We start from the raw sequence: 26,707 nt of genomic DNA on the forward strand, positions 1-26,707 counted from the left end.
AAGCTGTTGCTCGTAATCACAGCAACATACTGTACACAGCGTAGTACTGGTAGATTCCTTTTCAGAATCTGTTCTTGTCTGTCCCTTAGCTGAGGAATGCTGATAAAATCCTACCTGAACATTTGATTCCTGAAACATTGTTCTTGAAACCCCACTTCTTCATTCAGATCCCTCCATTTCCCTTAAAAGTCATGTTTTGGGGGCTGTTGTTGCGCTTATAGAGATATCTGAGGAATAGTTGGTGGTTCTTGCGATGTAGTGTTGCTGTTGGAGTGGGTTAACTATGTCCATTCTGGATGTGTTTTCAGATCTATTAGAGATGATGTGTTAATGACTTATACTAGAACTACTACCATCTCCTGCGTCATGAAAGTTGTGGAGAGGTTATCAAGGATATTAAGGAACTCATTCAGTAAGTTCAGACTGGGGGTGAACAGAAACTTTATAGCCAGTTTTGGTGACAACTTTCAGATAAAAATGCAGACAGAAGAACAAATTACAAGGTTAATGACGTCTTTTACCTATTGTATACTCTGCCAAAGGTTATCTGTAACAGTAGGGAGAGAGGGTAACTTGCACTGGCTTATTTAAATGATTAGTCACCCTGGTGTCTTCTGGCACCATTTGACATAGCTAAGCTGATCTAATGGCTAGCTGCCACAGCAAGGATGGTGTCCTTGTACTGTATAGCTTCTAGTGTAAGGAAAGGGCAGGAATAATCTGCTTGCCACATGGCTAGATATGAGAGCTGAATAGACCTGAAACCGGCTCTATCAGGAAGCCGATAACTTGTGACAAATTTAGCTTTTCCAGCCAACTTGTGGAACAGTTTTGTATAAACCCAGAAGCAGTGTGAGGGAGGGAATGGAACCACGCAGCCAGTGCAAACAAATCAGTGGCTGCTGCTACTATGTTGTGCTGCTGCTTATGCTGCTGTGGAGCCATGTATTTAGACCTGACCTTTGAAAAGGTAGAGTTATTCTGTATTTGCTGACAAAGGAGTGTTGGCTAGGGATGTGAAAAATTTCTCTTTTAAATTGCAGCTTAAGCCAGACGTACAGGAACAACTCTCCAATCCCTGTTTTCACTGTGATGATATGTGTTTGTCTAAGTTTTTTTTTATTTCTATGTTAACAAAAGAATTATTTTACTTGATTAACTGATGTAAGAGAGAATAGTATAGAGTGCTTTTGTTGGTATAACACCTCTTTTAGTAAAGTTTATCAGTATACTTATACCAATAAACTTACATAATGTATTGCTGTTGGATCAGTTCTGTAGTAAACATTGGGATGAAAAATATATTTTGTCTCTAACTGTAACATTTTAATTCTCTAACATCTGAAATGTGATAGTCAACATATTACTTGGCTTTTTTAAAATAGGAGTGTGACTTGGAGTAACCTAAAGTACAGATATGTATGTGTGCAGTAACTGAAAAGAAAATGTTTTTTCCAGTAACTAGATTATTTAGTACACAGGAGAATATCACGAAAGTATGTTTCTACTCCCTTTCCCATTTCCTTTTATCCACCATCTGAACTGGCTGAGAGGAGATGGTTATGCTGATAGTAGTCAAGCTGAAGAGTCTAGTGTTGGGTGCTGGGAGTCCTTAGCTGCTCCTGCTGTAAGAAAACTGTAAGCTTTTAAAGTTACACAGTTTCCCAGACTGATTCTGATTAAAAATCAGGGGTGATGGTGGAATTATTGTGTAATATGTGGTTTCTGTGTTCCTCTAAGTTGTTCACCTAGCTAGACAGCTGAGTGTATTTTTTACATACTGCTATCAGCTGTTTTTTCCCTGCTTTTTAAATGGCTTTTAGAATTTGGCAGTTAACTTCATAGTAAACTTGGAAACGTCAGTTATACAAACAGTTGTTTAGGTCCATAAGAAGGGTTCTTTGTGTTCTTCAAATGTTTGAGACTTACTAGAGCTACCAGCTCTCAATCTAACCATGAGGAGCAGGAGTGCTATAGAGAGCTGCAGCAGCATGGTTGTGGTCTGTCGTGGAATTAACTCTTTAAAGCAGATGAGAGAAAACAGTCTCTGTGGAACCCTATGTCTTCCTTTTCAAATGCTCCTGGAACCACAGACTAAACTTGAAATGTGACTGGATACCAGTGCAGAAATACAAGGAGCCTAATATAGCTATAATATAAAATAGGAAAGGTCAGGATTTTGTATTGTTGAAACTAGGAAGCACGTATGGTCCAGGATCTCGTCATTGGGCTAGCCCAGTATGAGTATAGCACAGAAATACAGCCTGTGGCTTGCAGTGAACACTTCTGAGGAACTTTCTGTAGGTTTTTATGTCGCAGTATTTGGAAGCTTTTCAGTATGTGTCGACCATATGTGTTACTGCATGATCCTGTTCTCCATCTGCAGGCGCTTCTTGTTTTCTCTTCTCTTTCTTCTTTTGAAGGCCTTGAAATTCTGAAGGGAAAGCTACAGTAGAAAAGCGCCCTGCATGGTGGCAAAGGTATGAGTGAAACTGAAGGTACCTGTTCAGTAGATCTCTGAGGAAATGGCTTCAGTAATGCTGCAGAAGTTTCCCTTTCATTTATGAGGCATATTCAGATGATAGCTCTACCTTAGTATAATTGTCTATTTAGAGAGCTCTTACTACCAAGTCCCACTGCAATCTGAGTCAGTATCGCTGAACAGTTAATCTGTTTAAAAAAAAAAAAAAAAGCTGTGATGTTTTTGTAAATAATATTTGCTGCCTGAAATAAAAAGTCAAAGCATGTCTCATGTTACACTGAAGGGTAGGAGAAAGGAAGGGAGTAAGAATCTTTTGGTCTTACGTGAGGAAGGGTGGGGAGTAGAGTGTCAGAAATACAAAGAGATTGATCTTCCACTCTTAAAAGGATCTCTACCTGTAGGAATAAATAAAATGCCAACGTAGAGAGAGAGAGAGAATTTACTCTGTAAAAGGCTGTATGACGAGGCTGAACTTCTGGTGTTAAACTGTCAAAAAATCTTGTAACCTTTCAGGTGACTTCTGTTTGTGCTCTATTAAAAATTGCAGAAAACAGCATTGGGGATTTGGATTTTTTTTGCCTTCACCTATGACTTGAGGAGAGAGGGTGCACATGGAGAATGTCCACTTGTGAAATAACTTCCAGATTAATCTTCAAGAAATAAGCTTTCATGAGTGAACACCCACATGGAAATACACATTCAGCTACTTATTAGTGGACTCTTCTCCTCCCCTGATCCTGCTCTAGATTAAGATGCCTCCTGCTGGGAACCTCCTCTGTCTGTGAGCCAACTAACTTCCAGATCATAAGCTGTAGAAAGCTGAGGTTTGGCCGGAGGCAGTGTCCTAAGTCTAGGTCTAGACCTAAGCTAAGGTCCAGCAAGTGTACTCTGTAAGGCTTATCTGCAACTGCCTTTGCCATGCCAGAGCGATTGTAATCGTCTAGTGCCTTTTCATCTTCCCACTGCTTGCAAGAGTGGGAAGTTGTTGCAGAAGCAGTAAGAGAAAAGCATGCATCGGGCATCTGACCAAGGGAGAAGAAATACAATTGACAGGAATGTCAAGGACAGATGGTGCTTAGCACAATTGCGACTCCAGTTCAGCTTCCAAGGAGGAGGAAGACTCACTTGGGAAGTCCCCGATTTAAGAAGTTGGGCTGTAGCATGTAGTCCTTCTCCTCTGTGGCCCATCAGTGTGACGCAGCTTAGGAAATTGTAAGCATTAAATTAGTGTTACTGGGGCTTGGGCAAATGAGGCTTCTTATGCAAATCTAATTTTGGATACCTCAGTCGCTTCCTCAAGCAGAAGCAGAGATTTTTATGTCACCTCTTGTTCGTGTAGTACACCATTGTCATATCAACATCTGAATGTGTTACTGACTTTATGGTGAAAGAATGGTCAGTATATATTCATAGCTCCTGCATGTTGGGCAGGTGATCTCCCATGCAGATCAGAGATGACATGCAGAGACTGAGTGAGATTTTAAGTGAAGCTGAAAGGCATCTGTTCTTGTCCGTCCGAAGGGAGTGCTGCTTTGCAGGTACTGGATAAGACTGCAGAAACTTAACAGTAGCCAGAAAGGATGAGCATTTATCGGAAAAAAAAGTAAGACTGGAACTAGAAAATAAATAGGTAGTAAAGTGGAAATATCCTAATGGAGATTAGGGTGTTTGTATTTGATTATTTGTATTTGCAGCACAGTGGTGGTTGGATACAACCAAAAGCATTAAGTTTGTCCTCTGGAAGGTGAAAGGAACTGCAAAGACGACTATGGCTTTTCCACTTGTGCTGTGCAAGGAAGATGGGTGTGAGAGTACCCCTGAGATGTTCTAAGCCTTCAGCTTGAGAGACCTTTTCTCCTTTAAGCAGCTGTATATACATACTGCATATACAATACCTGTACAAAGAATTAGGCTACAGCATCTGTTTAGTAATCCCAAGTAGTTGAAGGTGTTAGGTTGTAAATATCCTTTCCAACAGACACTTGGTGAAGTCATGTAGGACATATGAGTTAAATCAGTGCTGCTTATGTTTTGCATGTGTAGTTAGTAACTAATGAAGCAGTGCATTAAACTTATTTATAGTGTAAGGATCTTCTGTAGAAATAAACCTCAGTTCCAGCTGGACAATTGGATCCTTGTTCAGATCCCGCTAGAGTTTCCTAGCTATTTATATGGTGTTAAACACTGCTCACAGATAGCTATCTCATGCTCCTGAATATTTTTAATTGTAACTTTCCAGTGTCAGTTCGGGAAGCAGTTGCTTTGTGGTGCCTCCTCTGAGTTGGAAGACAGGGTAGAGTGAGATAGGGTGCACGGGACTGGTTAGGTGCTAAGTGGGTGAGGATTGTTGAGGTCCAGCTGAAATTGTGTTTGGAGAGTGGGAGTGTATGATAAGTGAGAGGAGGGTGTATAGGCACTCCTTCACTGTTCTTAACTGTGGCTGCCATTAACAGCTTTACCTGATTAAATGTGGCAGCATGTCCTGCTTCACAGTTACTGCGCTTGCTATTGTGATATATTAAATTTGCATAATTGGTCATAAGTTGGCAAGACTGTATTGAGCAATGATATGCTCTAAGAGTGTAAATTTTTTTCAGCTAAAAATAGTTGGTCGTTTTGTCGTTTGTCAACTCTTTGAGGTGTTCTATGCTTGTTTGTACCTATAGTATACTTAATTTTATATAAAGTCGCATTGTTAAGGCTACGGACTCAACAGGAGGTACAAATTCAGAATTAGAACAGTAACTTCCCTGGGTACATATGTAGTAGTTTCTGGGTACTCAGTAAAGGTTTTGGAAAACCTCTGTTTCAGTCAGCATGGGGAATAGGCTTGGTCTGCAGGTGATTCGGAACTGTTGGACCACTGGCTTGCTTGCTGCAGCAATTGGAATGCATCTAATGAAAGAGGCAGGGGGCTAAAATTGGACAAAATTCGTTTCGTCCTGTTCTCTAGGCTGACTGCTGTAGTTTTTGTAGTGCTGGGGAAAGACATGACAGTGCAGTGTCTCTCTAATGGTTACTGATCATGTTAGTAGCCAGTCTTATTTACTGGTGATTGGACTTACTATTTCAAGTGCAGTTCTCCTTGTGTACTGTCCCATGGAAAAAGTTGAGATAAAGTAAATAAGGACTCTTGATACTACACAGAAGGACTGCATTTATGGTTGTAGAAGCAACCTTAACTTCCTAAATACCAGAGTTCTTGGTATGTCATCTATAGGTTCTTGTAATATTGTTTTTAATGCTTAGTGTCTCATCCCCTCCCCACTTCTATTTTGTGTATTTAAAAAAACAACAAAACAAAACCCAGCCAAAAAAACCCAACAACTCTATCGCAGGGTCATTAAATTCATTTCATACAGACAATAGCTGTTTATGCTATTGCAGAAGTTAGAGGATGATAAAATGTTAGTATATTATGGAGTTACATAAAGGTTTCTCTGTTGCAAACTACCCTTTTTAACCTCTTCTATACATGTCCTTGATGAGTCAGTACCAGTTCCCCTTTGGGATCATCTCAGAAAGGTTGCTTCCCACCAGCATTGTCCAAGTCTGTCCGCCTAGTTCTTTCCCTATCAGTTTGCTCACATGGTTTCCTAATCTCTTATCAATTTTTCCTAGCTCCTGCTATTTTCAGTTCTGGTCCTGACTTTTATAGGACCATAAAACCAATAAATTATTTTCTTTTTTTTCTTCTGCTTCCTCCCGGTTGGAGACTCTCTTCTGTATTCCCATGGAACTTCTATTTCAAGGTTTTGTTTTTTTTTTTTTTTTTAAAGAGTAGTGAGAGTTGGAAGCAAAGGGCTTGTTTAGTACATAGAAGAGACTCTGCCTGTATCCTAGAGTAGTGGCTTGCAGGGGAGGTCTAGCCTTGATTCTGTAGAATTGGACTGAAGAAGCTGTGCTGAGTCACTCTGTGGAAGTGACAAATAATTTGTTCAGTGCTAGATGATTGATTTTAAGCAAATCTATCAAATGAGGATTTTGAATTTTTAGCTTCCTAATATGAAGTTCTTCAATGATCAGTAGGTATTTCAAGGGGTTTTTTTTTGTTTGTTTTCTTTTTTTTTCCACTCTTCAAATTAAAAAGTTCAACATATGACCAAGTTTCTGTGCATTATTAGAAGATCTGAAGGGTGCATTTCTGATGGAGGGGTTAACCTTGGCCAAGTTCTAGGTACCTGCTGTAAAGAATGGAGGGCCAAACTGCTTTAAAAAAAAAAAGTTAACATACCTGAGCAGATCTGAAGAATGTATGCATATGCATCTGAACTCTGACAAATGCAAAGTAAATTTAAGTTAATATGGACGAGATTGCACATCCTTGCTACAGACACACACACTAAAACCATTCCAGCCAAGTGGTTCCTGTTTTTATAAATAAAGTGTTGGATTCGTGATGCTGTATGTGAAGTAGCCTGAAGAGAATGGAACTGATTACATAACTTGCGTGCTGCCTCTTTAGAAAATACAGAATTACTATGTGAAAAGTGGACTGGACAGAGATGAGATTGGAGAAATATTCATTTAAGGAGCTTGAGTTAGTCGTCTGATGCTACTTAAGCTTCAAGCTGGCTTCCTCTGTACATAACTAGAGTTCAGATGCATATTCCAATAGTTTGCTGTTAGAAAAACAAGATTTTTATTTTTTTTTAAATATAACTCTTCAGTACGGAAGTCCTTTCTCATCAAGGAAGAGCAATGCATTTTGTCTTTGTTCTATTTAATTTGAAAGGAAAGATGAGTCTGAAATGCAAAGTGCAAAACTATGACTGTCTGTCCAGATCTGAAAGTGTGAATTTGAGTTTTGCTTTAGGGTTGTCCTTCTGCAGTGGTGTTCAGTTGATTTGGCATGTGTGTTACTCTTTTTTTTTTTTTTAAGGTTACTTAAATAAAACAACATAATGTTTTTACTTACAGCACTTGAAGAATCGGAAAGTGACATTTATGTGCGATTCATGAGGTCACACAAGTGTTATGACATTGTTCCAACAAGCTCTAAGCTTGTTGTTTTCGACACTACGCTACAAGTGAGTATTCTCCTTTCAGTCTGCCTTTGCTTGCAGTTCATTTTTTTAAATGAGTGTTTCCTGAGTGTTAAATGAAATTTAATCTCTTGAAGATAAATTCTCCCATAATGCTGTGCTTTGATTGTACAAAACCATGTTGTTTCAACTGTATCTTTCATGTTATACTAGAGGAGGAGCTGAGGGAAGACTTCCTAGCAGAACAAAAAGAGAGGATGTAATTTGTTTTGCAGTTGGAATCGCTATCTAAAAAACTTTCAGACGAGCCCAAACTTATATTGGCTTCTTCATGGCTATCAGAATTTACATAAAGACGTTTTATGTAAAGATGCCTCTGCAATAGCTAGAGAGCATCCAGGTGTTTTGAGCCCATTCCTGCTATATTGGTAAAACAATTTAGGACTAAAATGGATGGCTTAATTATGCAAATTATTACATTCTCCAGAAAATTTTTGTTTTAAGTTTCTCATTTTGCTTTTAATCAGTAAATCATCTGCTAGACTCTTGGCTCTGTCTGAAGAGTTTGTTTGCCAAAAGAAGGCATTAGCTGCCTGCTATAGAAACAGACTAGTCTGTTCTGCAGTGTGGTAGAAAGCTGTGGCTTTCTTTTTGTTTCCTGGATTTTGCAATTGGTGTTTTTTGGCTTGCTCTGGGTTTTGTTTGTTTCGGTGTGTTTTTCCTTTTAAAGATGCTCCAATTCTGGCTTAACTACACCCATTAAATCATTTTGGTCTGGAATGTACTGCTCAATTAGACTTCAGCTTTCCACAGTCAGAGGCAACCATGTAATAATACTTAGTCCCAAAACATTCACAGAACCATCTTGCATATTAGATAATCATATATAATGCTAGATTGAGTTCTGTGATCTAAAAGGTGGAAAGCCTACATTGCACAACAAGGCAAAGTAACGGGGTGGATCAAGAGCACTGCACACCTATTAGTCTATTTGTGCGACGACCAACAGCATCCTTCTTGAGTTCTGCAGCATGGCTAAAAGCACTGGAGCTTCAGTTACTGCTCAGTACAAAATCAGCAACTTTAACTTCAGCACTGGACTCTTTAGATCAGGCATCTTGCTAGTGAGGGAGTTTCCTTCATCTCTTGACTCTACTTAGACTCTGAGCACACTGAGGCTTCAGTGTGTTGCCTCTGATACCTTGGCTGAGTCCTTAAAGGTAAGTATCCTATCCAGTACTAGTATTATATTAGTTATATTAGTACTAGTATTATCAAGTTAAAACTTGAGCAGGGCTGTGGTCAAGATTCTGCCCGTGTGCCAAAGGACCTCCTGCTGCTACCTGATCTGATAGCCAAGAAGGCAACGCTGAATTTAACAGTTGGTCACCAGTGTCTCATGTCAGCTTATTTCCTCCTTTAGCCAGAAAGCCAGACTTCTACTGGAAACTCTTTATCCTTAAGCATCTTGGTATCAATGGAACAGTCATTTTTAGTTCCCTAGGGCTCTTCCATGTGCTTTACTGAACACTGGATTTTGTAGAGAAAAGACACCTGATCTGTGATTAGAGATGGAAAAAGGTAGCCTGTAGTCTTCAAGGAAGAGCTTTCAAGCACACAGACATCAGTCCTACAGAGTTTAAATGTTTACATTGTTCATTTTCTTTGTATATTCCACTTCTTCACTGTTTTGATATAGTCTTTCAACTGCATCTGCTCTTGCATTTCACCGGTCACATGAACTCTGCTTGTGCAAGCCCTGTAAGCCCTAATGAAGAGTATCTGTTACATTTAGATGTAACACTAATGAATACTTTTTGCCACATTCCTTTTCAGAGATTTCTTTCTCTGTCTCTCAGAAGCTTACTTCTTTGGGAGGTTGATTGTGTTGACTTTTTCGCCGTCTCAAGAGGGAAAAAGTTCTGCAGTTTTTCCTTTCTTTTTCCCAAAAGAGAGAATGACTGTCAAGTCTGGACTAAAGAATTCAGACTCCTTGGACCTGAAAGGTCAAATTTGGGATAAGTAGTGTTTACTGACACTCTTTCAGCTCTTCTCAAAGACAATTAGCTTCCTTTTGATTCCAAGGGATATTTATTCTCACACTATGAGATAATCTGTTGCAGGAACGTACCTGCAGCTTGTTGGCACGACCCACAACCTGTTGAGTTCTCAGCTGTCAGTGGTCACCTGGGTCAAAGGCTTAAGGCTTCCATCACTGTTGCAATTGGAAAGATTAATTTTCGTTACTCCATGGACCAGTTAATCTTGGGGCCATTGGGGCAGGTCACCCATTCCTTTTGGATTACCCAGATCTCTTGATGAATTACATAAAATCATGCCAGATACCAGTTTTCATCGCTGGAGCTGTGTTGAGATAATACTATTAATGTAAACAAGTTAGAGATTCATCTTCAGTTGGTGAGTCAGTGTGAGGTAATACTTGGAGAAGCAGAGTGTGAGTGAATGAACCTTGTGAATTTTTGCCATAAAGGAAAACAGGTAACTTAATGGTAATGGAAAAGCTTTCACCAAAACTCCACCAAAATCCCTGTCTTATTTGGGATTCCTACTGATGGTCATGGATTACAGCTGGAGAAGAACAAGGCATGCCTTGGTCTATGATCATGGGGTCATATTCTCAGTCTGCTTCTCCAGGTATTTGAAAGCAGTGGTGCTGGAAGGGGAGTCTGTAGTTATTCATTCAGACTCTAGTATATGACAAATGTGAATCGTATCTTGAACCTGGATTACTGGTGAGGAGTTCTTGTTTTCTCCAAACTGCATTTTTTGGACTTTGCACCACTACGTTTAATCCTAGTTGCATTACTCCTAATTTATAAAGTCATAATATTATTGTAACGCAGTAGTCCTCTTCCAGCATTGGCACTGTCTTCCAACTTCACAGGTTTTGCAAAACTAGTAAATTACAGGGGTATTTAAGGAAACATTAAACAGGTTGATCTGAATGCTCATCTTTGGCTATGCTGCTAGGAGGTCTTCTAAATACTTCTCTTCGGTATTTCCCTTTGTAGTTCTTTACCTAGCACCTTGTTTTAATGTTCCACCTTCAGTATCTTCAAAACACATCATATTTCTCCAGCGTGATCAGTGTGCCTGGTGCACATACATGTCTCTCTAATATAAAAATAGAATAGTGCTTTTTTTTTAAAACAGCTAAATAAGTACATAGTGGAGAATGTACCTAATAAGGGTAGTCAAACAGAAACTTCTGAAAAGCTCTTTGTGTTTTAATTTTTAATATATACATGACTTATTTTCCAGTACCTCAGGACTTTGTATCAGTTCTTATTTTGAAAAATATAGTACGCAGCTTTGAAACATTCAGTGCCCATGAATTCTCTCAAACTGAGAGGATTTTGCAGATATTTGTCTTTCCTGGATCTGTTTCACCCCTACCCAAATCAATCATAGAATCATAGAACACCAGGTTGGAAGGGACCTCAAGGATCATCTGGTCCAACCTTTCTAGGCAAGAGCACAATCTAGACGAGATGGCCCAGCACCATATCCAGCTGAGTCGTAGCCGTGTTCAGTGTTCAATGTTTCTCCTAATTTAAAAAACAAACAAACAAAAAAGCCTGGTGACCTGAAAATGTTCTCCAAAGATTTGAATTCAGTGTTTTTAATAATGCTAGAGCTAACCCAGAATATATAAAGGCTCACATTTTGCATCCCTTTAATATAAGCTAGTAACAATCAATGGAAGAAGAAGAAAAATGGAGCTGTGTTGTGTTCTAATGGCATCCTTTGAAAGATTCTGCCGTTTGATTTTTTTTTTTTTTTTTTTTTTTTTATTTATTTGACTACAGTATCCCGTCTCCCTCTGCTGGTCAGCAATCACAGCACACATCACATGTTTGTACCCTGGAAAATTATTCATGAGATAGTGTGGAAAGTATTCTAAAACTGTTGTTAGCTGTGAGAAAACTGGAGATGGTAACTTATATAATGTGGCACAAGTCATACTGCTGAAGCAACATCTATTCATAAAAGTAAATGTTTAGTCTCAATGTCTTTGATGGATTTAGTGTAAAGATTTGTAAGGAATCTTGTTTTAACCCTGAATAAGAGAGGAGATGGTAAGGTGCCATTACAGTGGAAGCAGAAAGAAGGCCTTAAGTAGCAGAAATAGTAGCTAATAAAGAGCAGGAATGGGCTGGCAGTTTCTTCAGTCCTGCTTATTTGTCAGCCAGAAGGCATGGGGGCCTCTTGATTCCCGCAGCTACCAACCATCTTGCTGCTTCTAGTGCCAGCACACCAGTCTGGTCTTGCGTGTCAAGAGTACACCTGTGCAACTGGCACCTACACTTGGCTGTTGTGAAGGCAGTGGTATATCTGTGCTTCTGTTAGGCATCAGATCAGGTAAGGGAGAACTGTGCTGTGCTTCAGCTGGAGGATGTGTCACTTGGCACAGACTTGGGCCACATCTATTCCAAATAAATAAAATTTACTGAGCCAAGGTCTGTTTACCTGCCTGAGGCCAACTTGCACAGCTCAGTTTGCCTTAGTATAGCTTAGCTTATGTCTCCCCCAAAAGAGAGTATCTGCATCTAGTCTGCTGACCTGAAATGGTCCCTAGCCTGTACTGAACCCTGAGAAGTAGCAGATATGGTCTGGGAGAGTGTGAGCTGGCGCAGTTCTCTTGATTTAGACTGACAGTGGACTGTTCTTTCACCCTTTTAGTTTACTAATACAGATGTAGCCTGTAAGTATTAGCTCTTCGTAAAGATTTATTGAATCATATTGAACTCCAGTGCTGTGGCTTTCCCCTGCCTGTGACCCATGAATACTCCTCGTTCGTGACAAGCTCCAGCCTTTTGCTTTTCCCAGAGAAGATGCTGTCTTTGCTCGACACACATTAAAGAAACTTTTAAAAGTCTGATCTGACCAGGAAGGGAGTCAAGAGACAATTAGATGTTATGAGCTATCCTGTGAAGTTTGGAAATTTGACTCTCTGGATGGTGGGGAAACCAGGCAAGTTGCAACAGTGTGCAGCTCACAGTGGATAAACTGTCTTTACAATCTCTTGTACATCTCCCAAGATGCAAACAATAGGAGAACAAACACTTCATAGCCCCTTTGTGGGGGGGTAGGAGGGTTGTCCCCTGAAGGGCTACTCTGTGAATGAGCATTCACTTAGTGTTCTTCTTCATTCTAATTATTCAATAAATGGATCTGGATTATCTTTATAATAGACTCCAGGAAAACACTGAGCAGAATGCAGAATTACTGGTTACCAGCTTGTGTCTTCAGCACAGTATTTGAGTACTTTACAAGTGTTAATGCATTTAATGTGTCAATGATCTGGGGGGAGAAGGTGACATCCAGATCTGCCTTTACTTTCTGTTTGTTGGTTTTAACTTATATCAGGTACATACAGTGACACCGCAATCTGATCTTTTCCTTTGAAACTGATATAAATGCTTTGAAGGAAAATGGGAATTTTAGTAATTCCTGTATTAAATTCAAATGTCAACAAAGTATAGCACTTCTTGCTCGCATTCTATCAGTCAGGTTACTTTTCTCTAATAGTACTAACATCATCTACTAATGCGATTTCACTGTTTTCCTTGTTACTGCATACATTTGACTTTGCGATGTTTTCTTTAGAGGCAGCGCATTCCCCCCCTCGATCCTGAACTCTGGATTTTTAAGGGAAATGGCTCTTACCTAGCTTATAGGAGTCTGTGAAGCTTAGCTCTATAAGCTTACTTAAGGCCAGATTTTTGTCTGGCCTTCAAACTAATTTATTACTTAATTTGTTTTGACTTTGCTCAGTCTACATAAAGATGAGAAGGATTAGCTTATTTTGTAGCGCAGAGCAATTAACCCTCCAAGAGGAATGTAAAAGGTAAGTATAAGACAGGGACTTCCCTGCTCCATACCAAGCAGCAATCTGCAGTCCCAAGAATGGTATGTTAGCAAAGGTAGTGGCTATGTCTTGTGAAGGTTGTATAAGCTCTTTGGGGATGAAAAGCTCTATCTAACCTTTGGCTAAAGGATATTCTTAACTGTTAAAAGTAAATTTATGTTTTAATACTAAAACATATGTAGCTTTTGCTCACTATGACCTTGAAGCTGTTCTTAAAGTGTTTGTCCAGCACTTCTTCATAAACTAATAAAAATCATGTTTATGTGGAAACAGTCATCAAAACGAGCTTCAAAATCCTAAAGACTCTTTCCTTTTATATCCTGAAGGAATCTTGGACAATTTTGTGACTTGAAGGTTCGATTATTTAACCTTTCTGTTTAATAAAGTTATCTAAGTTGGTAATGGACCAGATGTTGTTATGACTAATGTAGGCTTTTGTCAGTAACTGTCACACACTAGTAAGAGCTCAAATACTTATTTTTCTACCACATAACTAGAAAAATATTGGGAACAATCTTCTGGAAACTTCTTTAGTGGTTTAACAAGCTGGCAGTAAATATAACCTCTGCAGACCATGCAGTGGATTCCAAATGAGAAGAGTGGAAGAGGATTTGTATTTCTCTTCCTTGTGCTGGCTCTATTCAATAAATGGATTTATTATTCTTGTTCCCTCCAGGTCATTCTTGACTGGGGTGTTGCCTCTCTCCAAGGTAATGAGATAGACCAGACTTCCAGGAAGAATGCTGTAGAATCTTTTGCTTTCAGAAACACACAGCAGACTTTGGGTCTGCTGTCACAACAGAGTTCTCACAGCTTTACAAAAGGATTGACTGTCTATTCCTTAATTGGCTTTGAGGTTTTTCCTCGTCAAAGTTGCTAAATTTAAACTAATATACTGTCTGCATTTCTGAGGAGTGTGGACACCTCTCCTTGCTTACCCGTCCCGCAGAACTGTACAAAAATAATGTAATTTAGCTTCTAACTGGCATGTGGGCTGAGACAGTTGAGCAGGCCACATAAAAGCTCCCTTCATTGAGATCAGGCTGGAATCAGTAGCATAATACGGGAAGACTCCTGTGGGTTTTTTAGAGCTGCTCCTGTTGCTCGTACACAACAAACATAGGAGCCTGATTCCTGCAGCTCTCAAAACCAATAGGGAGCATTCATTCCTGGATCTTGGAGGAAGATAAGATGAGTTCATTGTACCAATTAAGCAAAAATTTTTTGGTCTACACAGGGTGTAGGTAAGGTGTTTGTGCTTGGCTGGGTGAAAGTTTTGCATCATTCTTCTTGCCTTCCCCACCCCACCACCACTTTCTCTGGTAAGATCTTAATCTGTGAAATAATTTCTGTACCCTTCCCAATGCAGCTGGTCCCAGTGGCTCTGCCTGTGAGGCTTACCTAATGTCTTACTCTTAGCCCATTGGGGCGTGAAATCTAGCAGCAGAAATTCTGGCTTGAAATGGTTTTCTCCCCACCCTACCCCCACTCCCTGAAAACAGAGCTGTGCTTTTTTGTTTGTTTGTTTGTTTTTTACTAGAATGCCTAGGCTCCCCTCAAACAGCAGGTGGAAGTAAGTATCAGCAGAGTACCTTATTGAGATGGAATAACAGAGTTGACTGTAATCGTGGACCAGGGGCTATCTAGAAGAGGTCCTGATTAAATTAGCACAAGTGTGATGTTAGAGGGAGAAGGAGAGCCCTTAATTGGTGGCTACAATATGGGCATATTGACATAGAGTATCGGTTGAGGTCTCGGTTTGGTGTCTTCAGTTGGATTGGGACCTTTTCATATGGATGTGGTGTGGGGAAGACTTCTGCATATGGACATAGTACCTGCTCTCTGGGGAGAAATCTAGAACACGTGCCTGCATACTTTAACTTGAAGATAAGACACTACCCACTACCTGTTATTTCTGGGGTTTGGCTTGGGTCTGAAGGTTATTACTCCATCAGCTCTTAAATTTTACTGAGCACTCTATGGCCATTAGTAGTACATCATCTGTCAGGAGTGTTCCCTTTCCATCTCCTGTGAATGGAGAACTGAATTTTGATCTGGTTTCATGTAAGCTTTCCAAAGTTCAACGTGAACTAGAGGAGCTGCTTGTGGATGTTTGTTGGTTGGGATTTTTCAAATGTTAAAGCAAACGTAGCCTCTCAGTTAATAACAGGTTTGTCCAATTTTTCTCTACTTTACTTGAGGGTGTGATAAGGTAAAGGAGGAAATTCTTCTCTTCAAGACCTGCTTGGCCCTTGCCCTAGGCAAAAGTCTTTATTGTTAAGTCTTTAAATAGCCTTTTTTCTTAAAGGCGTAGTCTTTCAAGGAGGAAATGCTTCTACCAAATTCATAGACCAAAGAAGAAAATAATTGGAGAATAAATTCGAATGCAACAGTCATCACACTGAGATGGTTGGTTGTAGTCTTGTATACTGGCTTAGTCCGTCCAGACAAGCCAATTTGTAAAAAAACTGAACTATATACATGCACTACAAAAGAGGCTTTTAACTTCTCAAAATAGCTCCTTGACGGGACCATAGTTTTCTGTAACTTAAAAAGATGCCTGGATTGGACATTACAGCTTTATCTGAAGGAAGAAAAAATGGAATTGCAAGTTAATATTTAATATCCTTCCCAATGTTTTGTTGGCCACTTTCTGAGAAACGTAAAGACAAAGCAATTAGTGAATCCCTAAAGAGAGCAATTTCTGTGAGAACTTTAACTGTTTCCTGATAGTAGGTGTCATCCCTAGATTACAAGTTAGGAGAAGTGTTTTTCAGTTTCCTCTTGACCACTTGGAAAGCTAATGTAGAGATTCTCTGGAAAATTGGTCCACCTCTGTGAAATTTCTATGCTTCAGATCTTGCATTTGGGAAGAATTACCTTCTCCTCTATTGAAGGTGTTTAAATGTCATTACCATCTGGGTGTGAATTGCTTCAAGGCAAAAGTTCATTACATATTTGCAGAATATTTAGCTTCTACTGCTTTTGTATTACCAAGGTGATGATGATAGGATCTGGGGATGAATGCTGGGCTCCTTGATTCCAATTTAGTTCACAAAAATTTTCAGGCCATAGAAATAAATCCTTTGAAGATGATGCTGACAGTGTGGAAGAGGAGGGTTGCCTAAAGAATTTTCTGTGGCAAAGTTGTAATTTCAACTTAGTATTGTGTTTTTCTGTGTTCCCAAATACTGTATCACAAGCCACTGTTCAGGTGAAAATTGGGTGGTTAGCCTTGCATGGACTGTATTGCATTACCTGGGATCCAAAGACTTTAAATAGAAGCTGAGAGTGAATAAGGGGTTGAAGAAGACAGTGTGAGCACCTCCAGTCATTGTTGAAGAGTATTTTTCAGATAAGAAAAGATTATAACTTGCTGGACCTGAGAGTGGGCTTGCACCCTATTTGACACTGTGTTTGTATGACTCGAGTAGTTAGTTACCTTGTTTTTCCTCATCGCTGCCTGCATTGTCAAACACGTACACAAACAGAGATGAATTCCTTGTATGAGATCTGCCTTACAGCCTCTGATACAGAAGAAGCACTACCTGAAATCCTAGTGATGTGAGGGAGTAACGGGGAGACACGTTATAAACCTGTCTCATTGCAGTGAGATTATCAGGCTTGCCTCTCCTTCATATGCAGTAGTTGGGACTCTTAAATTTTTTTTTTCATCTCTTGGAGATCTGCCAGGATTTGGGCAGCCAGAGAACTTGCCATGCTACTAAAAGAAAAATAGTCCTGTTCACGTTGGGCTAGAAACTGTTGCCTCATTCCTCACATTGTCACATCAAAAGCATTTGAGAGTCAGCTCATAAACACATTTAAGGGAGTAAAGTGTAGGTTGCCCAGTTTTTATGCAGTACAAAGGTCACAGCAGAGGCCTGATGGTTTTCCTGTTACAGCAAAGACCGGTTGTACTACTCTTGGTCTTCTTGCTTGGTAAGAGCTATTGAAATGCAAGTGTTTAGACTCTGAGAAGTCTTGGGGTAACTTTTTCTTGTGCCTTCTTACTCTAACAGTGAAAACAAAGACTGTGTTCTAGAGTGACTTTGTCATAGTTGCTCATATTGTGAAGACATATATGCCATTATCCCTTGAAAATGGAAAACTTTCCCCTTTACAAGGGACCCATTGAGAAGGCACTGCATGCCTTGCTGTTTTACACTTAAGAGCATGTGAGTATATGGGTATATGAGTTTAACCTTCTACGGTACTTCTTCAGCTGTTCTTACCCAGTTCGCTAAGACTGAATGCCTTCCTCTTGCAAGTTTCTTTCAACTACATATCAAACTTTGGATTTTGTTACGCTAGGGAGGGTTATTGTTTCTCAGTGATTCCCTGAAAGATTTGGTTTTGATACTGTAGTCCACATGTGAATTTTGAGGCAGGTGTTCCCTCTAAGTTTTGTAGCCCTTAAAAATCATCATGAGACAAGACTGAGAATTTGTCAACTCATCCAGTAAAAATGACAATGAATGTTCTTGCTCACCTTTGAGCATCCAGCCATCAGGAATCAGAGATGATAATAACGTAAAGGATCAACTGGGTCTGATACTGCTTTTATGGGAGCTCTGTGCCAAAAAATAAAAAAGGACCTCCTTCCTTTCTGTTCTGATCTGATAAAATAGACATTTCTTGGAGTTACATTAGGGGCTTTTCAGACAAGTAAAGCTAATGCCCTGGTCTTGGTTTATACAGTGAAAGATGAGGCAAGAGAGGTGCATGTTTATCGTCTTGCCCTTGGATGGCAGCTATACCACAGAAGTTCTGGCAGACCTTTTAACACTGTCCATTCTACTAGTCCTTTGCATCATCCTCTTGCTTGGTACTGGCATATCTGAAGATGTTCCATAACTTAATGTTTCTTACTTCTGTTACCTTCCAGCTTTTCCAGGTGAACTTTGGCATTGAGACAATGGTGCTGAGTTGTGTGTCTTTCAGCACAGTAGCATTCTCTACTCAGCACTGGCCCTTTAGCACCAGAACTGTGATCGCGATAGCAGCAGTCACCCTCCTTACCTTGTGGGACAGTCCTGGAAGACAAGTTTGAAACCCACTGGTCACTTACGCATGTAGTTACACTTTTCATAACATAGTGTTAGGTAGAACAAGATAAAAGTACACACACGCTGAATTTTTGGAAACAAGCTCATCCTCAGTTTTCCTTTCAGATGCTTTCCTCATTCACAGGTGTGCTCACTTGAGAGAGCGTTTCCACAGGGGCTTGTGTACTGGTCTGGTATATCATAATGAGGGGGTCCCTCTCAGTATTTTCTGTCAGTGACAAAAAACATTTTCTGTAGTCTTGTGAAATCTTCGGTCTGCTACCACCATTTCTGGTGTCACTGCCTCGTAATCAAGCTATTTTGGAGCTCACTAACCATAAGGGACAAGGTTTTCCAAATATTCTGCTACCTGGAAAACAGGACTTCCTACGTATGGGTCTAACTCAGTCTTTCTTAGTGATGACTCTTATATTGGAAGAGGCTATGTCCTGCTTAAGACTTACAGTGGAAGTATTTGAATGGTCTGCAGAAGCGATGACCTCCAGAAGTCCAGTCTAACCTAAATTAGTCTGTTCTTTTATTCGGCATATTCACAGTAGGTGTAATGAGTTCCTGTAGTAAGAAAAGCTTATTCCTGTTCTGCTCACTGTAGTGTAATAGCACCTATTGTTGAGGTGACACGTAGGATTTCAGTCGCTGTGTTCCTTTGCTATAATATGGCCCTTCTACGTAAGGGGCAGAATGTTGGAGAAGACAAGTAGTCACATAAAGTGGGATTCCTCATCTAATTGTAAATGTCTAGACATCTTATAGTCAGTGAGGGGGGAAACAGCATCTGTGGGATACAACTTAATCTCTAAGGCTGGTGAGTCATACCACAGAAATGACTATGAAGAGATGCGGTGAATATGCAAGGTCAGCATATATATCTCAGAACAACCTCTAAATTTGGGCAGATAAATCCCATTTTTAATGGTTCATTGTGTTTGTTAGGACACTACATGGTTAATAAGAACAAAAGTGCTTTGTTTAAAGAATGTTTGTACATGGTGTTGAACAGCAACAATATATGGGATCTGGCTGACGAACAATGGTTCTGTGAAGGTCAGGCCAGTCCAACACTCAAGATCAGAGAAAGAGCAATGCTGGCAGGGTCAAGAATTAACAACGCTGTTGGAGGTCCAAAGATGGGACATGGTAGAGATCTTCAAAGGCTACAAACTATATATAATTTGAAAGGAAGGTCCTTGTGGGTATTTTCTGCATGAACATCACTGAAACATCTAAATGTGCTGGACGGAAGCCCAGCTCCACACCCCGGTGCTTTGGCTGGCCACCAAGCAGTACTTTAGGCAACTGAAATTGGTAAACCACAGAAACTAAAGGAAAGGGTGAGCGGATGAGTGTATGTTTGTGCTTGCAAGCAGTTTTAGCAAATAAGAATGAAGTTGGTTTTTTGCTTTGTAATTACCTTACTTAAATAAGAGACAAGTATTAACATTAAGAACTGATGGCATTGTTATTTTATTTAAAAGGTAACTGTATAACACTTTCTGCTATAAAACTGAAGAAAACAATAGGCATGTCACTTAAGCTGTGGTCTATGAGAACAGCCCAGAGGGATGAATTTATTTCTTTACTAAATTTTGGTGACTTATTACATGAAGTGTTTAATATCCTAATACCCAAGCTGAACTCATTGTCTTTTATGAAGGATTTAAGTCTGAGGTATCTTAGAGGCTGTATCTGTTCAGCAGCCCTCAGTTTTTCCAAAATCTGTCTTTTAGACAAGATGGCATCTAACTGAAGATTCTTGAGATTTTTGCAAATAAATCAAACAGAATCAGGGCAAGAACTGATCCTTTGAGGAGACTTTCTTTTCCTTCTGGATTGTCTACAAGCTCAGCTTCTTGCCTAGTATATCTTTGGAACTCTTGAAGTATCATTTCTGAATCTAAAATAATACCCCAATTCTACCATCTTGCCCATCTGAACGTTGTGCCAGGTGGTGTTCTTTGCTGCTACTGCGTCTGAGAAAGTAGTAGTAGCAAGAATTTGGAGGTTGCCTGAAATCCTATAGTTGGGTCTCCACATCTTTTCTGCTGTGGGCATGCATCTTTTCCAGGCTATCAATTACAGAGTTTGTAAACTTGCTTGAGGAGTTTTGTTGCATGATTACTGTCTGGAAGAAAGCTGTTTTCCCCCTGGCTCTCATAGATTAGCTGTTACCTTCTTGCTCTGATACAGCTTGAACATCTTACTCTTGCGGAAGACTCGGGACCTAAGTTGATGGTGACCGTTAACTCGTGTGATAGCTATTATTATGGAGAGAGATGAAAGCTGAAGGCTCTCAGTTTCAGGCAGTCTGAGTGTTCTTTCCTCTCTTTTGATGAAGAATGGTTAGAACTTACTTTGCCCCAAGGTGGAGTTGTCTGTGTGAACTCACTTCTGTCTCGTACCTGCTCCCCAAATAGCTCACTGTTGTTAGCTTTTGCTGCGTTGACTGTAAGTGTAATGCTGTTATTTGGGAACAGTCTGCCTGGAGGATTTCTTTGTGGTTTCAGTCTTCCTTATGAGTTAGTATGCTCCTGTGATGGATTTGGTAATGTTTGTTTTACCTGACTCCTCCTTGTGCCAGCGAGGTGGCTGAATACCTCCGAGACCTTTCTATTTAACAATTTTCTAGATAAATACTATGTGGTGTGTATCTTAGTCCTATTTGTGGTCCTGGGTATTTTTTTCCCCATATGGCTTCTTCAGTTTAGGCGGGATGGTTGTTAAGCAGATCATTCTTGTTGATTGGTGAAATGGCAGAAGCATCTATAAAGTCAGGAGGCCGCTTTGAGGACTGTCATCTGCTGAGGTCAGGAGAGTAGACTTGCTTCTCACGGTCAGAGAGAAAGCAGTCGGGCTGCATAGAGGTCACAAGAAATTCGGGTTGCTTTCAGAAGTCTAATCCTAAAGACTGGAGTTGACGTACAATGGGGTAACACCAGGTATGTGAAACACTCACTGCAACTCACTGAAGTGTAGACAGGTGATGTGTTCTGGTACAGAGTAGAAGTCTTACTAACTTTTAGAAATTTAAGTTGCTACATTAGAACGTGAAGTTGAGTCTAAATGGAAGGTCTGTCAAGTATCATTTGACACTGGCTATCATACGGATGGCTTTGCAAACTTTTCCAAGAAGGTTATAGCTAACAATGACAGAGTTACTTTTTTTTTTTTCCTTCATTTTTGTTTGCCCCTACTTTTTTTGGACGCTGATTCCATTGACTGTGAAGCCCTTTATTCCTGACTCTGTTGTGGAGAGGAGCCCCTTGGTGCATAATTTAAAGGAGACACTTAAGATACCACTGTGTAGTTGTGATCTGTTCAGATTGCAATTGTCCAGCAATTGCAGTTGCTACTTCTATGTTATTTGGACCGAGAACCAATTTCATGGATGTAGAGATACAGATTGGCTGTGTCGTGGTTTTGTGCCAGGTCAAGACCTGGACAAGAACTATCACTTCTGTGTTGTGTTTTCCATGTGAAGACTATTTAGGGGTGTGGGCAGGACAGGAATGATAACGTGCTCAAGCACAGCATCAAGAGATCAGGACTTTGAGGTGCACTAGAGCCTGACTGCTTCGTGCTTCAGAGAACTAGTGTTCACAGGGAAGTTTCTCTTTTCTTTTGAGAATGACACTATAACCTTATAACCTCTGATTCAGAAACTGGGGAGGGTTAACTCATTAAAAAGTGAAAGGATTTGGTTACATTTCTTTAGCAGCAAAACAGGCTAGCTAGTCCTTTTAACTTTCAGTCATATGTAAAATAATCGAACAATCCATTTTAGCTTGTATAACTCATGAGTCTAAAAGCTGGAGAGGAAACGAGACTTTTATTGTTTCAGTCTTTTGTTTAATACAACTGTTGCTGTAGTGAACATTAACTAGAATACAGCACAATCTTCAAATGTTAAGCTATATCTGTAAACTGGACACTTTTGATAATTATATTCATTACAGATTTATTCAATGTCATGATTGGGGGGAGAGGAGTATAACTGTTATGGATAATATCAAATGGAATAAATTTGAGATTAGTGAGTATACCTTTTCAGCTGTATCAGCTTACTTCTTGATCAGAGGCTTTCACATACAATATTCACATAACAAAACAAGAACAGATCTGGTTTTGTTAAGCTTTTTCTAAGCTTTTTAACCATTTTAGAAGTAAAAGGCTTAAGGTTTTTGTTTGGTGTGTGTGGGTTTTGTTCTGTTTTGAATACCAGCTACCTGTTTATACTGCATTTTTTTCCTAGTAACTGGAGAAGCCCTTCTGTTGGTGTCTGGTGTGCTAACTTAAGAGCCAAGGTTTGTTTAGTTGTTCGTTCTTTTTGCAGGTAAAGAAAGCCTTTTTTGCCTTGGTGGCAAACGGTGTGAGAGCAGCTCCACTGTGGGAGAGTAAAAAACAGAGTTTTGTAGGTAAGTAGTTCTAACATTATTCAGGATGACTTGAATTTCCAGGGTGCTTTACTGTTGCAGAAGGGGGCCTGGCTGGGGCTAGCCATGGTCTAACATCCTAGAGATAAACCCTCTTCGCCAGTGTATTTTTCCTCCTTGTGAGGAGTGAAGTGTTGCCGGCTTTCATAGTGTTGCTGTGCTTTGAGAATCATGATGATTCTTTTAGGTCCTGACCTTCTGAAACTTGGTCTCTAATATGTGCATTTCACTGTGTATTTAAAAATAAAGGTAACAGTCACAAAAAATTTTGAAAATAGGAACTATAAAAAGAAGAATTTAATGTTACAGTATACTAATATACATGCAATACCAGCATGTCTTTTTCTGCATATTCTCAGTGAGGTGCACTTGAGAAATCCTTGAATACCAGAACTGATGTTGAATTCTACAGATATGTCCCATATTGGGAGAAAAACATTAGATCTATGTATTGTGCTTTTAAAAGTCATGTAATTAATTGCCACAACAATAATCTTCCAAAATAGGATCTCTGTTGCAGTTAGAAAACAGGGTCATAGTGGCAGTTACAAATATTGTTATATGTACTTCTTGTGACCTAGAATATAGATGGAGGATTCTTGGAAATGAATGGTAGATACTTTACAAAGCTTTTGTTAAAATATTTTAAATCCAAGGGGGGAGGAGCAGTAGTTTCATGCAATACATCATAGGAATGCTGTGTGCCTGTTTATATTTAATTTCATTTTCTGTCTGTAACTAAGCTCTAGTGATTTAAAGCTGCCCTCTGGATTAATTTTTCCCTTTCCCATTTCTTAGTTTATTCAGTTTAGATGTAAGAGTAGTAAACAGTGGAGCAATTACATCTCAAATTTAGAACTTGAAAGCTCAAAAAAGATTAATGTTTTCAGGTAACTAAACTAATCCTCAATATTGTATTAGATAGTTTGGTGTTAGTGGTTGAAATGTATATACTATAGATGTACTATCTTTTCTTAAAAAAGTCACATTTCAATACGGACATTGAGGATTACTGTGGAAATGATTGAATGAAGTTCTTTAATAAGCAATATTCAAGAAAATGGATTATACTCTTCCTTCATTTGAGTCTGAGAGTCTGCCTGACTTGGGAAGTATATGAGAATGTGTCTTATTTGAAAAGAAAATGAAAGGCAAGAATAGGTCTCCAACCTTTAAAGATGTTTTAACCCCCCTTTCTTTCCATGCTTTTGGGGGTGGATGCAGTCTGGATTCAAGGTTTTCTTTGGGTCAGATTGAAAGAAGAGAAGAAGCACATAGGTTATAATTTTGAATATTAATTCAGATGTGTGTTTTTATTTTGAAGTATTTTATCAATGTGAAAGAGAATATACATAGTTTTGGAATTCCACTGTTGATTAGCCCAATACAAATAGTATGTTACATGGATGTAATGGTGTTTTTGAGGTATATATTGTGAATATATATAAATAGCTGGAAGTTCTGTATGTTAAGTATATGTCTGAAGAACTTTTTTTATATATCACTTGTTACAGGAATGTTAACAATTACAGATTTCATTAACATACTGCATAGATACTATAAGTCTCCAATGGTAAGTATGATGTTAAGCTATATTTCTATCATTTGCCATACAGTACAGAAACTGAAATATCAAACTGAAAGACTGATGACAGTGATGATGAGTATTATTATTTAAGTCTTTGGAAGCTTAGATATGTTACGGATATACTCACTGTGGGGTTTTTTTTGAAAGAGAAGATGGCTTTGTGAGCAAGGTAATAGAGTGGTATCTGGATACCTGGATTCAGTTCCCAGCTTTAGCCATGAAGGTCCTATGAGCTTGGGCAGGTAACATTATTGGTCTGCTTCAGTTATACATGTATAAACATGAGGAATTTCCTTAATGAGTACTACCATTTATTATGTTTTGTGTGGTGCTTACCATAATGATAGCCTTCGTTTTGGATACAAGGCTCCACTTAGTGTTGCAACTGATGACTAATGCATTTGGGATGAAGGACCTGGCTTAAAATACTTACTAAAAACTAGATGTGATATAAAAAGTATGAAGGAAAATACTTGATTTTTGATCACTGTATTTTATTTGTGTTCAGGTTGTTTCAAAGCACGTATTTCAATAGTAATCAGAGCTCTATGTAAATGGCAAATATCAACCAAGAAGCATTGGGGGGGGGGGTGATGTCTTAAAGTTACGTGAAAAAGTTCATTGTATTTAAAAATCAAGTATATAGCTATGTGTGGTTCACATGTTTTTATAAATCATCTTTGTCTCATAACTGTGATAGAGCTATTCTGAAAGGAGTAAGCGGAATTAAACAGAATGCTAGCTTACAGAGGCTCAGATGTATTAAAAGGTTACTCTGTTCTTGGAGTGATGGTGTAGAATAAACAAGTTAAACTAGTTAAATATATGCAAATATTTTAGTTACATGGCTGAGTTACACAATCGCTTGGAGATCTGTTGACTTCAATTAACTGTAATTTAAAATTCCCATTGGCAGTCAGTTGATGAAATTCTCTTGCTTGCATGTTCATACAAACATTTACATCCCTTTCTTGTTCCTGTCAAATCACAATTCCCCCTCTACCAATTAAAACATACATACTATGTTTTATTAGCTAAAAAATCAGGAACAGTTGGATGAAGCAGCCATCTGATATATTAGGCTTCTCAAAGCTCATGTTAATTTTTTAAAATTCATAGTGAAATTCTTTTCAGATGCCAGTAGTGTGGTGCACTGTCCTCTCTTCCTATTAAAGAATTTTTTTTTCCCCTGGGGATTTACAAGGGGTGGGGGGAGAAGCAAATGAGAAGTGATTGCACACTGGTAACTTTCTTAAAATGGTTTCCATATTGTAATGACCATCAACCCCAATACTACCAATTTTTCCATGTAACTTTACCTAGGGTCTAACTGTTGTCACTCCTGTTTATGTTGTCTAACATCCTATTCCATAGGATGTGCTTAAAATGGCAGCAGTAAGGAGGAATAGCTGAGAAGTGACACCATTTGACTTAAGTGATTGATGCAGTCTTCTACTAAAAAAAAAAAAGTTAAAATAATGTTCCATCAGGGAATGCTCTAGTCTCAATAGGTAAAATTATGCTGAAAATATAACTTTCAAGTATTTTAGTCACTCTTTCTAAATGCATCACATCACATACAGTGTGAAGCATGTTGCTGTTCATGTACTGGAGAATATCTTAAAATGATTGAAGAGGAACATTCAGGTAGTTTCTCCCTATAGGGTGGTCAAAGAACTAGGTTTAGCTTCATCTTGTCAGCATCTAAAGTGGTCTCCTTTCTTCTGATCACTTCAGTAGATCTTCTGAACAGCACTCCACCATCTTAACTGCCTTTTTAAGTGCCCTAAAAGATGATTTAACTTACTTACGTAGGTATCTTTTATGTTATCTAAAAATGCTATATTTGAGTAGTCCAATTACAGTATATCAATTTAACATTCCCTTACACTCTTCAAAGGATTCTAATTCCAGAGCGTAATCTAAGTGTAGTCTCCTTTAGCTGAAAGATAAATGCAGTAGGCTTTGTGGAGACTTCTACCCTTCACCTATGAACTCTTCAGCTTCAGCAGCGTTTGCAGAGGTACCTGACAGAGAAGAGCCATGTAAGGGATGACAGGCGCCGCTGGCCTAGGCTATAGCGACGGCAGTCACTGTTACAGGTGGCTGGCTTGCAGCTTGATACCTTTAGAGAAGGGTAGCTTTCACATCTGAAACATTTTTAGAAAGCCATCAGCAAGGTGGAAGGAGGTACTGTAGGGAGCTTATACAATCTTTTGACAAAGAACTTTGTGAAATAGCTGCTGAACAGCAGGAAGTT

The 26,707-nt window shown here is 39.2% G+C and overlaps 1 protein-coding gene across 9 annotated transcripts in view; it reads left to right on the top strand.

Moving 5' to 3' along the window:
• Positions 1–26,707, top strand: part of PRKAG2 (protein kinase AMP-activated non-catalytic subunit gamma 2) — a 228,908-nt gene that overhangs the window by 187,728 nt on the left and 14,473 nt on the right. For all 9 annotated transcript variants that reach the window (XM_087730584.1, XM_087730609.1, XM_087730592.1 and 6 more), the window contains 3 exons: positions 7,403–7,512; positions 22,760–22,841; positions 24,374–24,432. In XM_087730584.1, coding sequence (XP_087586710.1) covers positions 7,403–7,512; positions 22,760–22,841; positions 24,374–24,432 — 251 coding nt within the window. The remainder of the gene's footprint in view (positions 1–7,402; positions 7,513–22,759; positions 22,842–24,373; positions 24,433–26,707) is intronic.

Source organism: Nipponia nippon, unplaced genomic scaffold, assembly GCF_047370975.1.
Source record: "Nipponia nippon isolate SJK-2023a ecotype South Korea unplaced genomic scaffold, ASM4737097v1 scaffold_1, whole genome shotgun sequence".
Taxonomy (NCBI): domain Eukaryota; kingdom Metazoa; phylum Chordata; class Aves; order Pelecaniformes; family Threskiornithidae; genus Nipponia; species Nipponia nippon.